This window comes from Calliphora vicina, chromosome 2 (genome assembly GCF_958450345.1).
Source record: "Calliphora vicina chromosome 2, idCalVici1.1, whole genome shotgun sequence".
NCBI lineage: Eukaryota > Metazoa > Arthropoda > Insecta > Diptera > Calliphoridae > Calliphora > Calliphora vicina.
In genome coordinates this window covers 9,935,710-9,958,691 of record NC_088781.1, presented here as the reverse complement: position 1 = coordinate 9,958,691, position 22,982 = coordinate 9,935,710, and the positions used below count along the sequence as shown (strand labels likewise).

General features: G+C 28.7%; 1 protein-coding gene across 1 annotated transcript; it reads right to left on the bottom strand.

The window, feature by feature from the left end:
* Positions 1 to 5,633: 5,633 nt before the first annotated feature.
* LOC135949859 (uncharacterized) lies at positions 5,634 to 13,020 on the bottom strand. The gene is made up of 6 exons (XM_065499306.1): positions 12,744 to 13,020; positions 12,398 to 12,475; positions 11,366 to 11,498; positions 10,911 to 11,151; positions 6,372 to 6,469; positions 5,634 to 5,938 (listed from the first exon to the last, which is right to left on the bottom strand). The coding sequence occupies exons 1-6, from the start codon at positions 13,008 to 13,010 to the stop codon at positions 5,634 to 5,636; spliced, it is 1,122 nt and encodes a 373-aa protein (XP_065355378.1). The 5' UTR covers positions 13,011 to 13,020.
* Positions 13,021 to 22,982: the final 9,962 nt, after the last annotated feature.

Sequence of the window (22,982 nt, the reverse complement as noted above, 5' to 3'; positions counted from 1 at the left end):
ATGCACATACACTCCCTCACACAAAAAACTATCAAAAGAAGAGTCATCAACATCATTATGATCAGTTGATAAAGGACATCAAAGGAAAAAAAATACAGAAAAATGTATGAGAATTCAACCATCATATTGCAACTTAAAATCCAAAGAATCTTAATTTATATTAGCAGACATATGTATAGGTCAGTTCATTCCTTATATAACACAGTGGGTTAGAAATAGCTAAAGATATAGCAAGGGAAAATCAGTTGACAATGAAGAGTTACAATATAATAAGCGAATTATTGTCACCCCAACTAAAATGTTTAGCAACAACAGACAAATTCGTTTAATTATACTGAAGCATTTGATTAGCAATAAATTCGGTATGTATTAGGGTGATCGACCCGGTTTTTAATAATCGGTTATAACCGGTTTTTTTGGTTAAGTCGGTATCGGTTTTTTTCGAATATCGAAGTTAAGCCGAATAGCCGGTTTTTTCTAAAAGTGTGTTTTTATGAGTTTTACCCCCATTAACACGAACTCTGGTTATGCGTTAACTAATAGTTATACTGTCGATTAAAATTATGTTTGTATGAAAACTGTCAGTATCACTATTAGTTAATACATAACCAGTCTTTGTGTTATTGCGGGTTAGTGTATTAAAAACTTTAAAACATATTCAAAATCTAAAAAACTTTTTTAAAACAAATACTCCAACTATTTTAGAAGACTTTTTATATTTAGACAAATGTCAGAAGCAATCTGGAAAGCTTGAAAACTTAATCAATGCTTTGTTAACTAAAAACTGTGTTTTATTCCTAAGATATTATTTTCACTTTCATAAGGTCTTCAAATCTTCGATCTTCAGATCAAATTTGACCCAAATAGAAAACTGTTTTTTTTTTTAAACCTGACGAAGTTGTTGACTTTTGAAATTCAATAAAAGTCATAAAATATCAAAAATAAATACATTGGTGTAACAAAAATTGATGATTTTTGCTCCAGGCCAAATATGTACCAAAGACTTTAAGTACAAACAATTTTATAGATAATTTTTTTTGCCAATTTGTTTTTCTGAAAACCTAACGTAGTTGTTGACATTTTGAATTAAATAAAATTTGAAAATGGTAACAACTCTTTATTTATTCAAAATGTACAACAACCACAGAATTAAATAGCCACTCAATGTTTTTTTTTACACGTTTATAAATACTCAGAATTACAGACACAATTTATAATGTACACGAATTTACTTGAAAAACACAACACACTTTAAGGCTCTTAGATGATGTTTATTCGAAATAGCGTCTCTGATAAACTCACTCACGACTGCAACCTCTGCCACTATTTATAACACTGCATTACCATCTAGAAAGCTCTTTAACTGTCTAGAGGTTTCTAATACATACGCCATCTGTGGTGTACTTTCTACAATGTTCTTTAACTGAATATTCGAAATCGAATACAGCGTTGCCAACTTACGATCAAATCAACTGAAAGCTTTTATTTAATAATGCCCACAGATATGTTACAGTTTTACAGCACTGTTATTTGAAAGCATTATGCTACTTTTAAATCAGCCGTTAAAATCGTTATATTTGAATTCAAGTACAATTTCGTAACAATATCAACCACTCACTCAAATTTGACCTGAAGACCTTGTGAAGTTTAAAAGAAGTAATCAAAATTAGAACTAAAAAGTATTTAAGCGTTTTAAAAAGGATTATTTTTGTTATTAGATACGTGTATGTATATTCTTTATCATAATTATAAGATCTCTTTTTATACCCTTCACCATGAGTGGCAAGGGTATATATAAGTTTGTCATTCCGTTTGTAATTTCTACATTTTCCATTTGCGACCCCACAAAGTATATATATTCTGAATCGTTATAGATAGCGGAGTCGATATAGCCATGTCCGTCTGTCCGTCTGTGTGTTGAAATCAACTTTCTGAAGCCCCAAATAACTTACATACACGAATGATACATCATCCACATCCACAAATGGCTGAGATATAAGGAAAAAACCAGGACAACCTCGATTTTTGACCTATTTTTGAGCCATATCTGGATTACTAAATCATTAATATAGACAATACGGATATCTAATGATAGATATTTCAAAGACCTGTGCAACGACGTATAATCGGAAAAAAAAATTTTAACCGGAATTTTTTTTTTCACCAAAATTTTTTTTCACTAAATATTAAAAAAACAATTTAAAAAATAAAAAAAAATTTTAAAATTTAAAAAAAAAAATTTTAAAAAACAATTTCGATAAAACAACTGGAAAAAAATTAAATTTTGTTTACCTAAAAATATTTAAAATTTTTATTTTAAAGTATATTTTGGTGAAGGGTATATAAAATTCGTCACAGACGAATATAGCTCTCTTACTTGTTTGTTTTATGTAAGTTTTTCCATGATCCGTTTTTGTTTTAATATCCATTATTTGAATAAATAAAACATTCTTCTTCTTATTTCTCGGCGTTTTAATATTTTGCAAAAAAAAACCGGTTATCCGGTTATTATTAAAAAACCGAAACCGGGTTATATTAAACTGCAAATTTTTGGAAGAAACCGAAAACCGATTTCTAAAAAATGTCGAAGAATCGATCACCCTAGTATGTATTCAATACAAAAAGTCGCACTCTCATGTTTTGATGCTGTATGATATTTTATAACAAGAAGTGCTGCCAAGTTAATTAGATCACCGCGTGTATTATTACAGACACCAACCATGTGTATTTAAGGAATACAACTTATTTTCTACAGTACAAATATAGAGTACTAAACCATTCCAGAAACGTTTTAATAATTTGTTCTCATTATGTACACTTATATACCCTACGAGGGTATATACAAGTTTTTTATTCAATTTGTAATAAACTTTGTTCATGTGAAAAAATTTCCCATGTTATGAAATTTTTAGATGAAATTTTGTAAACAATAAACAGCTGCTACGAACAAAATCAACTATTGTGAATGAAAAGTTTAGGGGAATATCACGATAACAATTTTCCCTTCGAGGGAAATGGATATTTCATGGGAACATAAATTTCACATGTTTTTCACGATAGGGGTGATTATATAGATTTGATGCATCATAGCGACGAAAGTACAAAAATGGTAAAATTTTTCAGTTCTATGGATAGATTTTAAAAAAAAAAATTTTAAGTAAAATTATAAATATTGTTAAACATTTCTCCACATTATCAATGATAACTTAAGAGTTAGTCCGATCTTATTATAATAAACTTTGAGATTTACATAACCTTTAATCCGTCTATATGTATATTGCGTTTCAATTGTCACAGTAGTTTCGGAGTTATAATAACAAATTGAAACAATTTTTTTTTGTTTTAAAAAAAAAATCATGAAAAATCGAAAACGGCAAGAATTGTTCGGATTTATTAATTTATAGAAAAGCCAAATGTAATCGATGGACTCTTTTCGAATTTATTCAAAATTATTCAGAAAATTTTCTGTGTTCTTTGAGTGTAAATTTTAAATGTGTTTTGTTACATTGTGTGTAATTTTTTGAATCACGGAAATATATCCATATACCATATATTTATTATGGGCCCCCAAGATTTGGGGCCTCGGTGTAATTTTTGCAAAAAAGTGATCATTTTCTCAGGCTCATATCTTGCAAACAGTTCGGATTTCTGAATTACTCTCTGAGGCAAATTTATAGCTCTTGTCATAAAGCACAAAATAAAATCAAAACAAAAATCATCTTCACGATCAGCAACGCAAAAACGCTTGACGCTGAAAGCAAAGATCGCCCAGGCCAGCCAAATAAGTATTGTAAAACTCAACAGGAGCTTGAAAAATCATTGGGGGCTACTCAAGCAACAATTTCAAAACGTTTGCGAGCAGAAGGATTCATCCAAAAGCAGGGAAATTGGATTCCTTACGAATTGAAGCCGAGAGACCTTGAAAGACGATTTTGCATATCCGGAATACTGCTTGAACGCTAAAAAAATAAAATAATTTTTACACCGAGTACTGTTGATGAGAAATGGATCCATTACGATAACCGGAAGCGTAAGAAATCGACACCAAATATCCATGGCGCTAAGGTAATGCTCTGTATTTGGTGGAACCAAACGGGACCTATCTAGCTGCTGAACCTTTCATCATGAACATGAAACCTGTACCGAACACAACTCATTCGTTTGTAGCGAGCATTGACCGAAAGAATCCCAGAATGTGCGGTCAGACATGAAACCATAATATTCAATTATGACAACGTTCGGCAATACCTGGTAAAAACTATTTAGAATGAAATGGTTGGGTAGTTTTGCCGCACCTGTTTTATAGTTCAGACCGTTCCCGTTCGACTACTATGTATCTCTCTGGAATAAGCTTCACTTTGGAATAGAGTATCAACCGAATCAACCCAATATCATAGGTTGATTCGTTCTTGTCCTCAAAAGATGAGCAGTTCTTTCGGTTCGGCATCCATATTTTGCCAGATACTTTGAATAAATTATATACTATTTATTTCTTTGCTGGGTTGTAAACCTTTTACTAAAACTTTGTGCAGAGACATCAAATTAAATAATTCCTCATAAAAATGCAGTTTCCTAATTTTCTCAGCCATAACATGTCATATAATATTTATTGAAAACAAAAACTATTGTTTTTTTTAACAAAAAAATAAAAAACTACTATTCGTTTAAATATTTAGTTAGAAAAAAAAGATTTCTTTTCTCAATAAATTCATTTTTATAATTTAATATTTAATGTTGCAGTTTGTTTTATGTTACATTATAAATGGATATATTTTCTATATACAAAGTATTTAATATTTCTTAGGTGTTTGTGACTTTTTAAAGCTGATGTGAAGTGAAAAAATGTGAAAAGAAAATCTGTATTATCCAAATAATTCAAATAGAAAATTAAGCTTTAACAGGTTTTACAATTTCAAGATTTTTTTTTATGAATTGCTATGAATTGTTAAAAAATCTATTTATATTTAAAATTTATGCTATTAGGAATAAAAATCTTATAAATCATATAAGAAATAAATAAATATTGCTATGGTTATTTACAGTTTTATTTAAAAAAAAACTTAAAATTGTAATACAGTTGAAGTGAATAGAATAAATACATATTTACAAAACTTAAAGTAATTGTTAAATAAAGATTTTATAAAAATTTCATTTAAATAGAAATTGCTTTTGAAAAACTTATACAATATGTGAAATTCAGTGAAAGCAGTTCATTTTCTAAAGAATATAAGAAAAAAAAAACCATTTAATTTAAAAATGAATTTGAAAATATTAAATAAATCAAAATGTATGAATGTCCTTGTGATGTCTGTCCTGCCCTTAATATTAAATTTGATTTTATTAAAATTTGAATTTCAATTAATTTTTAAAAGTATGTTGTTTTATGTAGCAATTAAGCTTATTAATCTAAATATTAATTCTAAAAAGTTCTGTTTATGATGAATTCTTAATAAAAACATACATATGTAAGTATTTCGTAATAATATTTGTTTTGCTGTGTGTGTGTTTATAAATAATTTCATAGAAAAAGACCCAACTACTATTTGTACAATAATTTACTAGTTTAAATTCTTAAAACTTAAAAACTAAATTAAATAAAAACTAAATAATTTAACAATTTCAATTTAATACTATCATGATGATAACGTGCCACATAATGTGGAAGATAATGATGATTTAGTTGTGGCTGCTGCAGTTGGCTGCAAATGTTGTTGCTGACAATGATGATGATAACGATGATGATGATGTTGCTGTTGCTGCTGCTGCTGACGATAATAACTTTTAATTTGCCATAATTGTAGATTTGTCTGTAGTAATATGCATATTAATGCTAAAATTATTAATTCTGTTGTTGTTGTTATTGTTGTATTCAAATATTTGTTTTGTTTTTTTAATAATCCTGTGGCTGCACTCTTTTGCATGGCAGCTGGACTTTCATCTAATTAACACAATCAATACCAGGATCATGGAAAATATTGACACAAATCCAGCATAGGACAGTTACCAGGCAGCAGGCATTATTTATAATCAATATGTTGATGAACATTTAATAAATTTTCAAATAAAAGATATAAAGGTAAAAAAAAATTACTTATATTAAAGTGTTTTTGTTTTTGTTTAAAATCAATTGTATTTGTTGTGGGATTAATTAATGCATATGCATATGTAGGTAAATTTTAATTAAAATATTAATAAATTTGTTCAACTATAACAGCTTTTATAAGCTGATTTTATATGATTATGCAACATTTAAATACATATTTATTTATATTAATATGGTTTTATTGAAATTGCATTTTTGTTATGTTTTTATTACTTTATTGTATTATTTTTTTGTTTAAATATTTTAAATAAAGCATTAATTCATTTACCATTTAAAACATTGACCACTACACTGGCTGCTTCGGCAGTGGTTGGCATGCAGGTGTAATTCCCCGAATCGGCCAGTTGGGCATTTGATATGCGCAGTCTGTTTGTTATTAAAGAAAAGTAAAAGAGACAGAGGAGAGAGATAGAAATACATTTTAATTATTAAAAACTTTTTTATTAAAATCTAATTTTTTTTAAAAAAGAAATGAGCGATTTTTATTAAAAATTATTTTTTTGATGTAAAGATTTGTTTGTAATGATTGATGATTTATTTAAATAGTAATAATATTTATTAGATATTAGCTTTTTTTAAAAAAACTACTTTTAACTTTTTATACCCACCCTCAAAAAATATGGGGTTGTATTGATTTTGTCATTCCGTTTGTAGCATATCGAAAACTTGGTCGTAGAACTAAAAACTTTATATATATCCTGGGTCCTCAAAATATTCTAAGACGACCTAGCTATGTATGTCCGTCTGTCTGTCTTGTGAAAACACTATAGAGACCAAACGAAAGGAGCTAGCTGGATGAAATTTTCAACAAATTCTTTCTGCTGATAAGGTTTGTTGAAAACGGGCAATATCGATCTACTTAGCCATCATCTAAATGTTCCCCCGAAATACTGTTTGAGCAGTCATAAACATGTTGATTATGCGACAATCCTGATAAAAATTATTCTGTAAAGTATGGCGAAAATCAAATATTTGTCTTTTTGAAAAATAGCATTTTTTTAATAGTAGCTTTTTGTATAACAACTCTTTACAATAAACAAAATTAAATTTTTTTTTTTCAAAATTAGTTTACAAATTTTTTTTTTTGTAAAAAGAATTTATGACGAGAACAAATTTCAATGAAAAAAAAATTCGGGTTAAAAAATATGTTTCCATATTTTGACCCATTGTAGGTCCAACTTATATACATCGTTGCAATGGACTTTGAAATATCTATCATTAGATATCCATATTGTCTATATGAATGACTTAGTAATCTAGATATAGATAAAAAATAGGGGAAAAATCATCTATGTAAGTTATTTGGGGGCTACGGAAAGTTGATTTCAACATACAGACGGATAGACGGACATGGCAATATCGATCGGGATTATATGTATATACTTTGTGGGGTCGCAAATGAAAAATGTAGAAATATAATAAAACTATCCCGGTAGCATTTACTAATGTTAGTTCTTTAAGTTTCTCCAACCCACATGCCTGTTCTTATCTAAATTTGTACTGCATACTTTAGGGAGCTTTTTTATCACAGTTGACTGGACTAAAAAAAAATCCGAGTTTTACACAGAATTTTTGATTTTTTTTCTTTACAAACCATTCAAATAGAATACAAAAGAAATCAGCCAAATCGCTCCAGCCGTTCTAACGTGATGCCATTACATAAAATGGACCATTTCATTTTTATATATATAGAAAGATAGATATTCGCAACAACATGATGTTGCAACATCAAATAACTGATTGAAATATTTGTATTTTTACATACTATTACTGTCTATTCTTTATATTCGGTTTGTGTACCTGTAAATTGAAAAAAATCTTCGTAACCTGAACCATATGAAAGCCTACCAATGATAATAAACTGTTAGAACTAGAACCAGTCCCTATCTCCGAAAAGCCAGTCGTCACCTGATTGTTTTTATGTCCTCTATCCTCTATCTTAGAAAACACAAGCTTTCAGGATAGAAAAAAACAGTTAATTTCGCTAATTAATAAATTAAAATTATTTCTTATGGAAATCTAAAAATTAAGTAGTGCTAATAAGTAGTGTATTTAAGTAATTATACAAGTTAAGTTAAGTTTATTTAAGACTTTTAAATATTCATACATATTATAGGTATAATGGATCTGAATATAAGAAAACTTAAAATTATAATGTGTTGTTTTAATACAATATATTGTTTCACAGCAAAAAACTTGTCCGGTTAAGAAAAATTTTTTTTATAATAGAGTGTGGTGCTTGCTCCCGGCACAACATAAATTGAAAATTTAATTAATGGTGTACTTAAAACTAAACTTAAAGCTAAAGTAAAAAAAAAAAAAAATATAATAATAAAAAAATCAACCTCTATGGGCACATTGAATTTTGGAAATATAGAATTTTGGCAATGTACTATTAACGTATGCAACATATGAATGTATTACTTTAGAAATTTATGTAGAAAAATACTATTTTAGTTTTTTTTTTAATTTTTCAAGATTTTCTAAAAAGTTTTTCATAATTTTTTTAATATTTCCTTAAGGAACAGTAGTTAGTTTTTTTTTTAAAACCATTGTAAAAAATTATGGAAAAATAAAAACAAATTTGGAAATTGTTAATCCGGAATCCCGCAATTCCCAAAAAAGTGTTCAAAAATCCCAAAAATGTACTTTTTTAGTTTTTAGGCTATAATATCCATACTAAGGGCGGGGTTATCGAAACCCTTTACAAAATAATTAAGAACATATTGGCCCATATAAAATAGGTTACTATATTTTGACATCCACTATGCAATTTGAGAATTTTTGCCCTAAAGTTGAATTTTACATAAAAAATAGGCGTTTTTTAATGGACCTGGTATCAAAAATTATATTTTTTTTTCATTTCAAATATTTGATGTAAAGTTAGCTTTTCAAAAAGTACAGATTCATTATACGTCCTTTTAGAATTTTTTAGATAACTTAAAAAGAAAAAAAGTACTTATTTCCCAAAAAAATACCGAAAAATCGCCTTTTTTATTTTTTTTAAATTCAAATGCATGTAACTTTCTTTCTTTATTTGATATATACATCTGCTTTTAATCCTATGAAAGAAAAATGGAGAAAATCGGGAAATATTTGGAACCGCGGTGATCAAAAAACTGGAGTAGGGTGGGTAAAAATGTTGAAAATTTAATTTTCAAATGCGACTATCTCCTAAGCTATAAGAGATAATTGATAGCTACGATGAGAAGCTCGATGAGAAGATTCTATATATGTAATTTTTTTGAAATCGGAACACAAAAGAAGAAATAAATTTTTAAAATTGACCATACCCGAGGTGTCCTAATTTGGGGACCCCTGGCCCAGGTCCTGGTGGGATCATGAGGTCCAGATTCAAAACTTAAACTCGACAACACTTCGCCTTTGTGCACGTGCAATTTCATTCAAATCGGACTAAGGGTTTAGAAGCTACAGATTTATTTCCTTCTTTTTTTTTCTCATACCACTGTGCGGAGTTCCAAAACTAAAATTTCAAATTTTTAAAAATTCTATAATTTTTACGTACCTGCGATATAAATTTTGCGATTTTCGAGAAAAACTAATTTTTTGGCCATATTTTGTCGAATGAGCCCAATTTCCTTACTGTTATTAATTTTAAGTAAAATCTGTTCAGAATATTTTAGTCCAGGTAATTTTAAATATAGTCTAAAAGTTTTCCTAAAATTGGAAAACGTTAACCTATAAATCGTGAATGTAAAATGTCAAATTCAATATTTGGAATTTCTAATGTAAACATAGCGAAATGTTATATATTTTTTGGCCGATTTTGATGAAACTTAACGAAAATATAACATGAAGCTTAGTATTTACAATAACAGTCCAAAAATGGAAATTAACCCTAAGCGACACTCTAATAAGAATCTCATCTATTACATTGTGCAACCAAATTAGGTAAAATGTGAAATTAAAGTAAATTGAACAATCAAATGGTCAAAAAAATTGGATTCATATTAGTTTTATGAGACCTTTAAAAAATTTTGAAACTGGTAACTATTTTCAGAGTTTAAAACAATATTTAGTAATTTAAATCAAATTAAATTAAATAAAATTAAATTTACTTTGATCAAAATCGCATTAATTTTTATACATTCCCATTTCACAAAAAAGCATAAAATTCATCCAAAAAAAAAAGGAATTTCCGTCATAAAACTTCAACATCCTACTGTTAATCCTGGTTTATAGGCAAACACACAAATACATTTTCTACATACCAGAGCAGTAAAGTAGTTAATAATTAATTTTTTAAAGAAACTTTGAATGATTTTTTTAATTTGCATTACATTTGACCATACATTTTAATGAATAAATCATGAATTAAAATTTCTTGAGGGCTTTACTTTCATTTACAGTTTTTTGCTTTCATTTACAGTTTAAATGAAATGACAAAAAAAAATAAAATGTATCTCAATCGCTCTTTTATAATCTAGCTACTCAATTGATTTAAAAATAATATTGAACAACTTTTTAATTCTTCCAAGAGTATTCGCAAAAAAAGAAGACTGTATTTTTTCATCTTTATTTTAACTAAAACAAGTAAGAGTGCTATGAAGAATTCATTCAAAATTTAATTCATTAAAATTTTAATTCAATTAATATTTTCGTCAAAATTAATGAATTTAAATTGTTTTAATTCATGGTACAATGAAAAATCAAATGCTAATCATTTATTTACAGCTCTGCTAAATACATACATAGTAAATGTATGCGTGTCCTTATAGTTGTACACCGTTAATGTGAATGTCATGTTTTTGATGTTTTTTTTTTCTTTTTTTGTGACAAAACCAACCTGCTTTGCAATTTATCTCCCAATTTCGATTCCATTGAAATGCGCTGCATATCGATGGCTGCCTCATTGGGATGTACCACGAATGGTGTCAGTATGTATGGTCCACGATACCAATGTATTGGTCCAATATCATGGGCTGAGGAAGGTTGCTTTATATGGCATGTTAACGTAATGGCACTGCCGATTTTCACATACAAATCCGCTGGACCGGAAATTGATGCTTTGGCATCTGGTGGTATCACTTTAACAGCGTAATAAATACAGGAAGAGCAGCCGAGCAACAGCGAACGGGAGAGATATAAGAACCAAAAAAAAACAATTAATACAATCCATGAAAACGTTATTTTCTTTTTTAACGTTGTCAACAAAATCGAAAAAAAGACTGAGGATTTTGAATTTTAAAATTACAATAACAAAAAAAATAGCAACAAAATTGGAATACAATTGCAACTTACCAATAACATTTAAACGGAAAGCCATTGACATCTTTGGTTCCGTATTAACTTGACACTCATAAATGCCACTATCACGAGGCTGTGCATATTTTATATGCAATGACCATTGTTTCCTATCCAGTGTGCGTGTGACCTTAAAACAAAGATACAGCAGGTACACATTAGGCTGGTAGAGATTTATAAAATAATTTTAATTTAAGAAATAATGGTAAAACTGAAAGATTAACCCTTATATCACCCTTGTGTGGATAACCACACAAAGCGATTATTTTTTATACAAGAGATGTTTATGAAATTTCTAGATTTTTCCTGCCACATCAATTTAGCACAGATATATTTAAAATGTAACGTTGCTTGACCTCTTGTGTGGTTTTCCACACATAGGCAAATTATATATATTTTGCGCTAGGTACAACATTTTTTGTCGGCAGAAATGTTTTTCTGGCGAAAAATAATATTATATAAGAGCACTCATAACATATCTGTTTAAAATTGTTGCAGATAAACTATTTTGACGGAAAACAGATACAAAAACATAAAGACAAATATGTTATTATTATAAAGCATGATTTTCACTAACAAACATTATGTTGCTAGTAATAAATTCATAGATATACTGTGTGTGTGGAAAACAACACACAAGGGTAAACAATGTAAGTTTTTTTTGAGGGTGATATAAGGGTTAATTGTTGTGTATCGCATTGAGTTGAGGTGAAATTAACACAATATATGATTTAGTATCATACATTGGATCAATCCCAATGTATCTGAGAATCCATTAACAACAAACAAATTGCTATCTAAGCAACATATAAGCATCCTGCCATTAATTCTTGTTCAAAATAAAACTTAAGGATTTAATAATGTTAGAGACTTGTTTTCGCTACAGCATTTCAATTTTAATTAAATAACAGCCACCCTAATATGATTAAAACAATTTAACACTGTAATTTTTTCCTCTGCAATTTTGAAATTAAAAACAGCAAAAAAGTTTTTCTCTTCGTTTTGCTTTTTTTTTGTTATCATAAATACCTTAAATCTATCATCAGAGGTGTATGTCAATAAACCGGCTGTCAAAATGTGTAAATCTCTTTTGCGTATCCAGGATACCTGCTTCCATAAATTGTGTTGTTGAAATAAGAGATTGCGTGCAAAAACGAAAAAGAACAAAAATACCATAATAGAAAGATTAAAAAAGAAATCAAAGACTGCTAAAAGGTTAAAGAAAGATTTATCTACGGCTTGGTACTTTTTAATAATGTTTTAATTAAAAAAAGAAACAAAACAAAAAATCTAAAACCAAGTTTGTTTGATGTGTCTTTTTTTCTTAAAAAAATAGAAAAAAATTTTCTCTGTCTCAATTGTCAACATGACTTACTGATTTATCGCCCAAGTTTTCCACACGACAATTTATGTTTGCTATTTGTCCAGCGCGTGCTGTAATATTACGCGGCATTGTCAAATCAAAATATGGCTGAGGAACTTTTGGAAAACTTTCTTCATGTGACGACCCCTCCCCGTCCGACTTGTCGGTGTGTTGGTGAAGCGTCGATGCATCTTTGATCGCATGTAGTCTATTGTGGTGGCTGTTCAATGATTTGTAATTTATGTCTACGATATTATTATTGTGCTCGTTGCTATCCATATGGCTGGTGGTGCTGGAAGTACCGCTCCTGCTGTTGGTTTTATTCGTTGTGGCGTAAGGGTTCATCATTTTGTGTGAAGTAAATTCGTTTGGTTGCTGCTGCGGCTGTTTATCCATTGATACTTTAATAAAAGATAAAAAATAGATTAACTACAATTGATGATGATGCTTATTTATAGTTGTGGATTTAGATTGAAACTACAAAATGCAATGTTTTCACAAAATTCTTTAAAAATATTGAATTAAGTTTTATTGTGTTGCTTTGAACTTTAAATTTTTTATAGCATTTAGTGTGAAAATGCGGATTTTTTTATTTTTTGCATCAGCTTTACTTATAAAAAAGTTGTAAGCAGATAAAAACAAGTAAGAAAGTATGTTCGGCCAAGCTCGACCATATAATACTCTATACTATAATTTATTTTCGTGAATGATTTTCGGAAGAGGGCATTATATGGGAGCTATGACTAATTATTTACCGATCGCCATGAAATTAGGACGTGTGATTTATGTCTAAATGGTAGTTATTTCTGTTGAATTTTGTGTTTATACTACACATTTTTAAGAGATTTATGCTCGTTAAAGTGATTTTTGGAAGCGGGCCTTATATGGGAGCTATGACTAATCATGGACTGATCATCATAAAATTAGGTGACATTAATTCAGTTTATATAAAACTTATTTGGAGCAAAATTTGTGTAGAGACCTATATAAATTAACCATTTACGATATATAAAGTATAATTTCGGGAGAACATTTGTATGGGTGCTAGATGAAATAATGGACCAATTTCAGTCATTTTCAATAGGTTTCGTCCTCGGACCGAAAAAATTTATGTACCAAATGTTATTGCAATATCTTCACAACTGCGACTTGTACATTGCGACAGTCATATGAACAGGTAAAATGAAAATAGAAAAAAAATTGCTGAGTAATTTCATTCAAATGAAAAAAGTGTTCAACAAATAGGTCAAAACAGGTCAACAAGTATATATATGCTTAAAGAGGACTCTTTGGCCTTTCTACTGGTAGTAAAATTAGTTTAACCCCTTTTGACCCTAAGCACTTTTCTTCCACTGAAATTCAAATTTGACTAAAATATAGTACCTTAATAACACATCAGGTATAAACGGTACAGTGACAATTGATACCAGTTCTTAACACATTGACTGCCAAGGCACTTTCAGCAAATAAAATGTTGGGGGCCACAGCATTTTATTTGCGTAATCTCTTCGAAAACGTCAATATTGGAATTTAGGCTACTGTCACTAATATTTACTGCTTACAAACAGATTTTTTTTATAAACTAGAGGGTCTTACGAAATGGCGAAAAGGAATTTTTTATGGGATACTGAGTTAAAAAAAATACTCAGTACAAGTTCAGAAAGTGATGAAGAATGTGAAGATTACAGTTTTGATGAGGAACTTCCAGACAACATCGAAAAAATTCATAAAATCCTGCACTATTGTCTGACATGGCTAGAGAGAATAAAAGTCGTGTCGGACATATGTGTCCGACGTGGCGTAAACCGCATAGTGCACTGTCACACATATGTGTCCGACGTGGCAGTCAATGTGTTAATAATAGTTTGCGAGTAATGATAATTTACTTCTGATCAAATTTACAAAAATCACATTTTTTATAAAATATTTGATTTTAACATTTTTTATCTAATTTTTTGGCTACCTTAGTTTCAATGTGTTTACTATTGAATGGCATTGAAATCGGAGTTAACAAAAAGTTGGATTTTAGGCCGATGAAATTGAGATATGAGCCACCGTGCAGCGTATACTTAACTTTAATTTATCTATAAATAAATTATTACTCATACGTCACGTTGTACTGCAGTAAGTTTAATTTATATTTTTAGTTTATACTAAATGTTTGATTATAAAAGACTTGTAAACTACTATACAAAACTGCGAAAACCAATAAAGAAGCAGTTAAGCTTTAAAACAATTTTTTCTCAGATCAAAATCCTAAAATCAGGGGACGTTACAGTTGGTCAAAGTTGATTAGCTAAGGTGTGAGAAACCTTTTTTCACGTTTTTGTTTTTATTTACAAATTAACAATAAGTATTAATATTTTAATATGAATTAAAACAATATTTGTTATTTCCACTACTATCTGATTTAAAGTTTTCTAAGGCCTTCAAATGATAGCAAATTTACAAATTGACATACAAAAGATTTCAGAGCAATAGCAATTATGGATCCAAAAATAAACGATTTTCAATTTAAATATTCAAAAAATAGTTGATTTTTGCTGTTTTTTGGGCGAAAAGGTGACTTAACTCTTTTTTTATTAAAAAAAAACTTTCTTTAAGAACATATAACAATTTTATGTTTTTCTGAAATATATCTTTTCGGAGAACACTTTGATATAAATAGCATGTCCTATTCTTAGAAACTGTCGCCCCTACGCCCTTCGGAATTTGTCCTATTTTTTTTATCAAAAATTCAAATTTGGGCCACATGTTCTAAAATCCCAAAGCTGGGATCAGAACACAAAAAGCAGCTTTGGAAACCATCACGTGTTTCCTATTTATCGACAAAGTATTTTCCGAGCCCCGAAGGAAATGTGGATCCTATAGGCAAAATTGTAAAAAATACCATTTTTGGGATTTTTGCTACAATTTTTAGGAATTGCGGGATTTCCTTTGACCTTTTTACAAATTTTTTTACACCTTGTAATTAAGAGTGACAAACATAAAAAACTTTAAAAATTTCATTGAGTTTCGTTAATAAATAAAGATTTTATTGCATATTACATATTCATTGAGTTTCTAAAACTAAAATTTATATCAAAATTTTAATAGGATTGCAAATATTAGGAACAATTTGATCCACATTTATTCCAAGCTATATTGTTTTGTATAGATAAGTTAATTTTTGGTCTTACAAAGAAAATTTCAAGTCAATATCTCAATTAGATTCAAAAATGTGCCACTTTAAAACTCCGTCCTTCAAAAATATTGCATTATATTTATACTAAAGAATTTTTATAAATTTTCTTAATGTGACGGAGTCAGAACCAATGACTTTTGTTGAATAAAATATAAGGAACATTTATACAAATTTTTAGTATGAAAAAGTGCAATATTTTTGATAGACTTCATTTTAAAGTGGCATATTTTTAAATCTAATTGAGATATTGACTTGAAATTTTTTTTTGTTAGACCAAAAATTAACTTATCAAAAATATAAAAACCTTTGAAATCGGATGGGAAACAAAAAAAAATGGCACGTGTTTAAAAATGTTACATGTCGAAGGTACCCTACTTTGAGCCCCAATATCGATGCCCCTGGAGCATTTAAATAACCATTTAATAATAAAAATAAAAAAATGCATTGATTGCTTTTTAGTACAAGTCTACAGTAACATTAACATGGCCCAAAATCCGCACTAAACAGTGAGATGTTCTGGAGGTATTTCTTTTTCGACAATTTTCAATCGTTTAGGACACTTCTACTCGAAACTATGAGCTGCCAAACTGCTTTGTTGTGGTTAGTCACGTAAATTATGGGACTACCTTTAAATTTATGTTACTAACTTTTATTAACTACAATTTACACATTTTACAAACCGTCCTTGAGTTTAGAAATAATGAATAAAACCTGTTCACATTTCAAAAACTCTCAGGGGTACAATCTCATTGTTGTTCAAACACAATTAATAATTGTGTTATTTTCGCATACTCAAAATTTGTAATTTAAATAAATAATGAAAGATTCCTGGTATAAATTTCTCTTGTTTTCTTTTTAATTTTATTTAAAACATTTAGGCCGGTTTTTCTATATGTAGTATGTACTATGTTTTAAAAATGTTAATTATAATTAAATTAGCTCTTGTTGTTTGGCTCTACAAATCCCAGGTAATCCTGTTGTAGATGAGCTTTAACTATATTAAAAAAATCCTCAAAAAAATGAGAAATGAAATGAATAAAAAGGAAATGACACCAACAAAGAGGGATGACTTAACGAAAATTTTAAAATTAAATTTTACAACTGACCCACAATGATAAAGGAATAATTTGATTGTAGCAGAGTAACAGATTTAAAAATATTTTAACAGGATATAACCTAAAAAATTAAATTTACTTATATTTCAATATTACATAAGTCTGTCGTCATAAACCTAACTCTTGCTTACACGTTAGTCAATGTATTTTGTTGTTGTATCAGACATATGATTTGTTGTTTTTTTTTATTTTTTGGTTTAACAAAACGGAGTGTCTCGTGCTTATTTGGATAGAAAAATATAAATAGAGCGAAAACATTCTCCCCACTTAGATTTTTGACAATTGAGTTAGGTCTTTGCCAGGAGAATATCCGATCTATGCGTATTTATCTAGTACTTGTATGTATGATTATTTTGAGTAATTTTTTGGTTTGAGTTTTTTTTCTATTTTCCCTTCTATGTTTATTTCTCTATATTTGATATAAATTCTCAGACATTTAAATATTTCGTAGAGAAGTTAGTATATTTAAAAAAAAAAATACATCCTCTAACTTATTGTGTAACTATTATACTATAGCAACTCCTGCAGGCTTATATATATCAGGTAAGTATCTACCCAAATACTCATTATAACAGTAACAGCAACAAAAAAATATACAAAAATAATGACAACATTTATTTAAATTCTAAACAAGGGGTGACTAGTTAAATACCACCTAAGGCCTAAAAGGATAAACATTTAACTGAAAGTTTAATTTTTGTAATTTATTTTACTTTGGTTGATAAATTTTTTTTAGCAAGTTTAAGAAACTTATTTAAAAATTTAAAAAATTTTTGTTTATTATATCTTTAAAAAACTGTCGTTATTAGGTTTTATGTTTTGTTAAATTTATTGAATTTCCAGCTTTAAAACAAACAAAGAGTGAAGTAAACTGATGTTTAGCCCTTAAAATAAAATGTCGCATTAATACCAAAGAAAAAAAGAAATGGTAAAACAGAAACATGCTTATTAACCGAAATAAATAAGACCTTTTTGTTCAACTTTATTGAGCAAATTTGTGTAGAAATTTGAGCCCTGCATACACACAGCAATATTGTAGGTACTAGAATGTACTTATTTACAAGTATTGGCGCATGTTTTGTTTATAAGTTACAGTGAGAGAAATTTTTGTATGAATTAAAGATAATTTACCAGGAAAATGGTAATAAATATTGAAGTTTAAACAGCCATTTAAGCATTCTGAATATGGTTATAAATTAGTTTTTTATTGTATCCATGTAATCAACAACACAAAGGATATGAAATCATTTTACAAAACATGTGCCTCATGTGTTGATTAGTTAGTTGAATCGTTTATTTCAAAAACCAGACAAACAACAAAATATCCAAAATTGAGTTAATGGGCGATTACTGTTTTAAAAGCCCTTAAACAGTATAAGAAATACTTGGAAATTGAAAGAAAACCTAGATGGATAAGGAAAAAAGGTCTAACAGATATTGGTAAGACAAAAGAAGTCGAACAACTCTTTCGAAGAGCACCGAACACTTCTATCAGAAAAGCAGCTCGTATAGTTAAATGCTGTGATTCTTTTGTGCGTAAACGCAAAAAATATAGTTGGGCCTGGTTACTGTAACCATTTCAATATTGTTACAAGTTGTTTAACTATATTATAGTCACAGGAACCATTTACATGATTTTGGTAACCATAATATGGTTAATTTATGATTCACATGATTGTATCAACCATATATATGGTTACAGTTAACAAATATATGTTTGTGACAACCATTCATATGATGAAGGACTTATCATATTATGTTGCTCTCGGCTTAAGGCTTATCATAATCTGAGAACAACATATTATGATAAAATTATTCATCATAAATATGGTTGCCACAAACATATACTTGTTTACTGTAACCATATATATGGTTGATACAATCATGTGAATCATAAATTAACCATATTATGGTTACCACAATCATGTAAATAGTTACTGTGACTATAATATTGTTAAAAATCTTGTAACACTATTTAAATGGTTACAGTAACCATGCCCAATTATATTTTTTCTCTGCGTGTAGAGAAAAATCTAATGCAGTGTTGAAGTCGTATAAAGTTCAGAAAATTCCAGATCGCAATGCGGTAAAGAACTTAGAAGCAAAAGAACAACCGAAAAAATTTAATAAAATTTTGTATCCTGTGTGTTATGGATAATGAAACTTAGAGTTTTTGTGGTTGTTGGACGAGTTAATGTTCAAGAATAATACCGGACAAAAATCAAACAAACTTCCGCAAGAAATGTCTTGTGTGGCAAGCCATTTTTAATTGTGGCCAATCATTTGTGAAATCAAGCACGACAAGCAAAGAAATATATATTACGGAGTATCTACAAAAACGGGTTTTGCATTTCTTAGGACAGCACAGATTGCCTTCATATTTCTGGCCCGATTTGGCAACAGCCACTGTGGAAAAAAGTCCCTTGACTGGTATTCAAACAATAATGTCAATTTTGTACCACGGGAAGCAAATCCACCCAACTTTCCAGAGATTCGGCCTGTGGAAAGGTATTCCAGGTCATGTCTGATTTTAAGCGTTAGTGTACCACCGTCCAAAAAGGTAACGGAAGCATTTAGAAAATCATTAATGGGAGGATTTCTGGAAAAAGTGAATAAATTTATAAATACCGAGTAATATGCCAACATATTAATGATTTATGAATTTGTACAATATTTGAATAAGTTAACGTGTTTTTGAGAATTTTTACATTGAAAGGTTTAAGTTTTTTATTGGCTCACTTTTTATATACATATTGCTTTATAACTTTATTGTTACTGAACCGATTTAGCTGATTTTAAATACTACACTATTTAGGACATTGATAAATATTCTTGATAGATCTTGCTAATTTGGGTTTAGTATTTTGGAAGTTAGAGTGTTTTAAACATACATATATCTGTGGTCGTATTGAAAAACTAGGTAACTCCACTTTTTGAGAAAATTGAGAAAACACAAAAAATAGAAAGTGCGTTTCATTTACTATCGAAATTTTCATATAGTTTCCCACAAAAAATTGGTAGTTTAAAATGACGTTGTTTCGAAAACTAACAGAGGAAGAGCGAAATGGAAATGGAACAAATTCGGGTCACAAGCTCTTTGGGTTGAACCTAAAAGAATAAAAAAACTCGGCTTATTTTTAAGAATATAAGGAACAAATATTTTTTAAAAAAAACTAGGTTACTAGGTTTTGTAAGAAAACGGGTAAATTAATGTACTGAGTCAAGTCGATAATGTATTTTACACAAATGATTTCTAAAGTTGCCTTAATTCCGTAAAATATCAAAATAAATATAATTTTTTTTTTGCAAAACTTAGATAAAAAAACACTGACATCGATTTTCGGTTTTAATATCCAAAAATTAGTTCAGAAGTCATTAACATTATTTGAAAAGCGCATGCATAATAACATAAATTAATATTAAATAATTAGTGAAATATGTTTGAATCGTTAAGTGTGTTTTTCTAGGAGTTACCTAGTTACTAGTGTATTCAATTAATCGGGTTTCTGGTTTAATCGGTTAATCGAGCAAAAATTAATCGAGTTTTAGATTTATTCGGTTAATAATCGGTTAATTTAAAATTATTCGATTAACCGAATAATTTCTATTTTAATAATCATGTTTATTGGATGTTCAAAAAATATGTAATTTTAATTTGAAATTTGTATTCGAATTGAAAGGGAAAAATAAATAATAAAAAAAATTTTAAAGTTCAAAAAAAAGGAATTTCGGTTAATCGGTTAATCGACACATATTAATCGGTTTATTTGTTATTTGAAAATCGGCAATTTTAAATTATTCGAACAGTTAACCGTCCAAAATTAATCGGTTAATCGATTGAATACCCTAGTAGTTACAGATATACAGACTTAGCTATAAAGTTAAGCAATCCACTTTTTGATGAAAATAGTGGGAAAGTCAACGAACTGAAAAAATTCCAATAGTCGAAAAAAATTGTTTATAAAATTAAACAAAAATAGGTTTTTTTAATTCATGAATCTAGCAAAAGAATTTTTTACTGACGAAAAGCCGACTTTTCATAAATGAGGAGCCGCAGAACAAACGGTACTTTTATGCTCATTTAAATTTTTTGGGGAAATTGAGTTTTATTTATTTCACCCCCTTAAAAACTGCATGAACCTGAAAATGGTAACAAGTTTCTTACTTATCAATAGATACATCTAACTGTCATAAGTCACCACAATAAATGTTACCCCATGTCTATACTTGACAAATATTTATCATAACAATTAAAGACATTTGTTGTCTAGACAAAGTTGTCTGAGCAAAAACACCAACAATTTTGTCATAACGAAGCAATAATAAATGGAGACTATAGCTGATAATTTTGTATCTTGACAACCATTTTGACGTTTATCAAGATGAAAATGTATCAGGTATAGACAGGGGGTTAAGGATGTTTAATATAAAACTATTTTTATATCGGAAAAAAGTACGTTTTGTTAAAAAACAAAATTAAAAAGTACGATTATAATATTTTGAATGAATGTTTTTAATACGTATCTAATATATAAACAAATTAAATATATATATTTGTCTCGTTTTATAACAGGTGGCGCAAAAGTAATCTTCTGATGTTTTTGGCTGTAATTAAAAAAAATGAAAAACTTTGATTCTTCTTGTGGATTATTTTTATTTGGTCTTTTAATTTTTTTTACATCAAGGCGAGAATATGATGTCATGTAAATGGCCGCCGCCACTGATCAGAACTGACATTAGGGGCCAATCGCAAAATTTATAGCATTTTCTGATAGGAGGATTACTTTTGCGCCACCTGTTACAAGTGTTGTACGTTTTGTTAACTACCAATTATTTTTAGAACCCATTTCTTTAGTAAAAAAAATTAAAATAATTTTGCTGAATTGATTGTTTCGAGAAGATTTCAACCTAAATATTATTAAAATAACAAAAAAAACCAATTTGTCGAATAATGCGAAAAAGTATGTTTTGTTCTGCGGCTCCTCAAAAAGCAATTCATAAAAGTAGACTATTAAAAAAGCGCAAAATTCCACAACATATTTATGACTGTAAAATTATTAAAAACATTAATTTCACATTAAATATCTAGTAACAAAAAATGCGATACAGTTAAACATGTAAAAATTCAAAATGTGACTAATTTTTTCAAGTGTAACTCAGTAGTTTAACACTTTTTTCTTTGTAATTTAAATTTAAAATTTTATATTTTTTACTAGACAAAAGAGTGATAGAGAAAGAGTTAGAAAACAAAAAGGGAAAGGAGATCATTAAACTTAAAAATAACAATATTTATTAGAAACTATAAACAAAACTGGCAAACAATTTTATGACATTTACTTGAGTGACTAACACATTTTCTCTTTGGTTGGCCATTAAATATTTATTAGCTCATTTCATAATATAAATATTTGATAAAGAAAACTTTAACACTTATAAACAAACAACACACACATGCACAAATAAAAAAAAACCCTTCATAAAATGGCATGAGAATGTGTTTTATAAAGATATCGACAAATGAATCAATCAATCATGTTTTTATTACAATCCACCCGTATATTTAATACAAACATGAACGAACTCACTCTCTCACACTTGATTTAAAAAAAAAAAAAGGATTTTATTTCGATTTTATTTTTTGTTGTTACTGAACAATGACATTTTATAAATTTTTTTGTTTTTTTTTGAACAAACATTTCCTTATGGCTGGCTGGTTGTTAGTTAAACTTTGCTTTATAAACTCATATGTCAAATAACCTCCTAAACCCCTGCTCCAGTTTTTTCTTTAACATTTTGTTTTGTGACAATTTTGGGTAGTTTTCTTTCGTTTCTGGTCTTGTGACTCAAGACAACTTTTAACACATTTATCAAATGCATACATAACTACCAACAAATTCTAACACATATGCAGAGACAGAGACAGACAGATAAATAGACAAACTTTTTAACTTT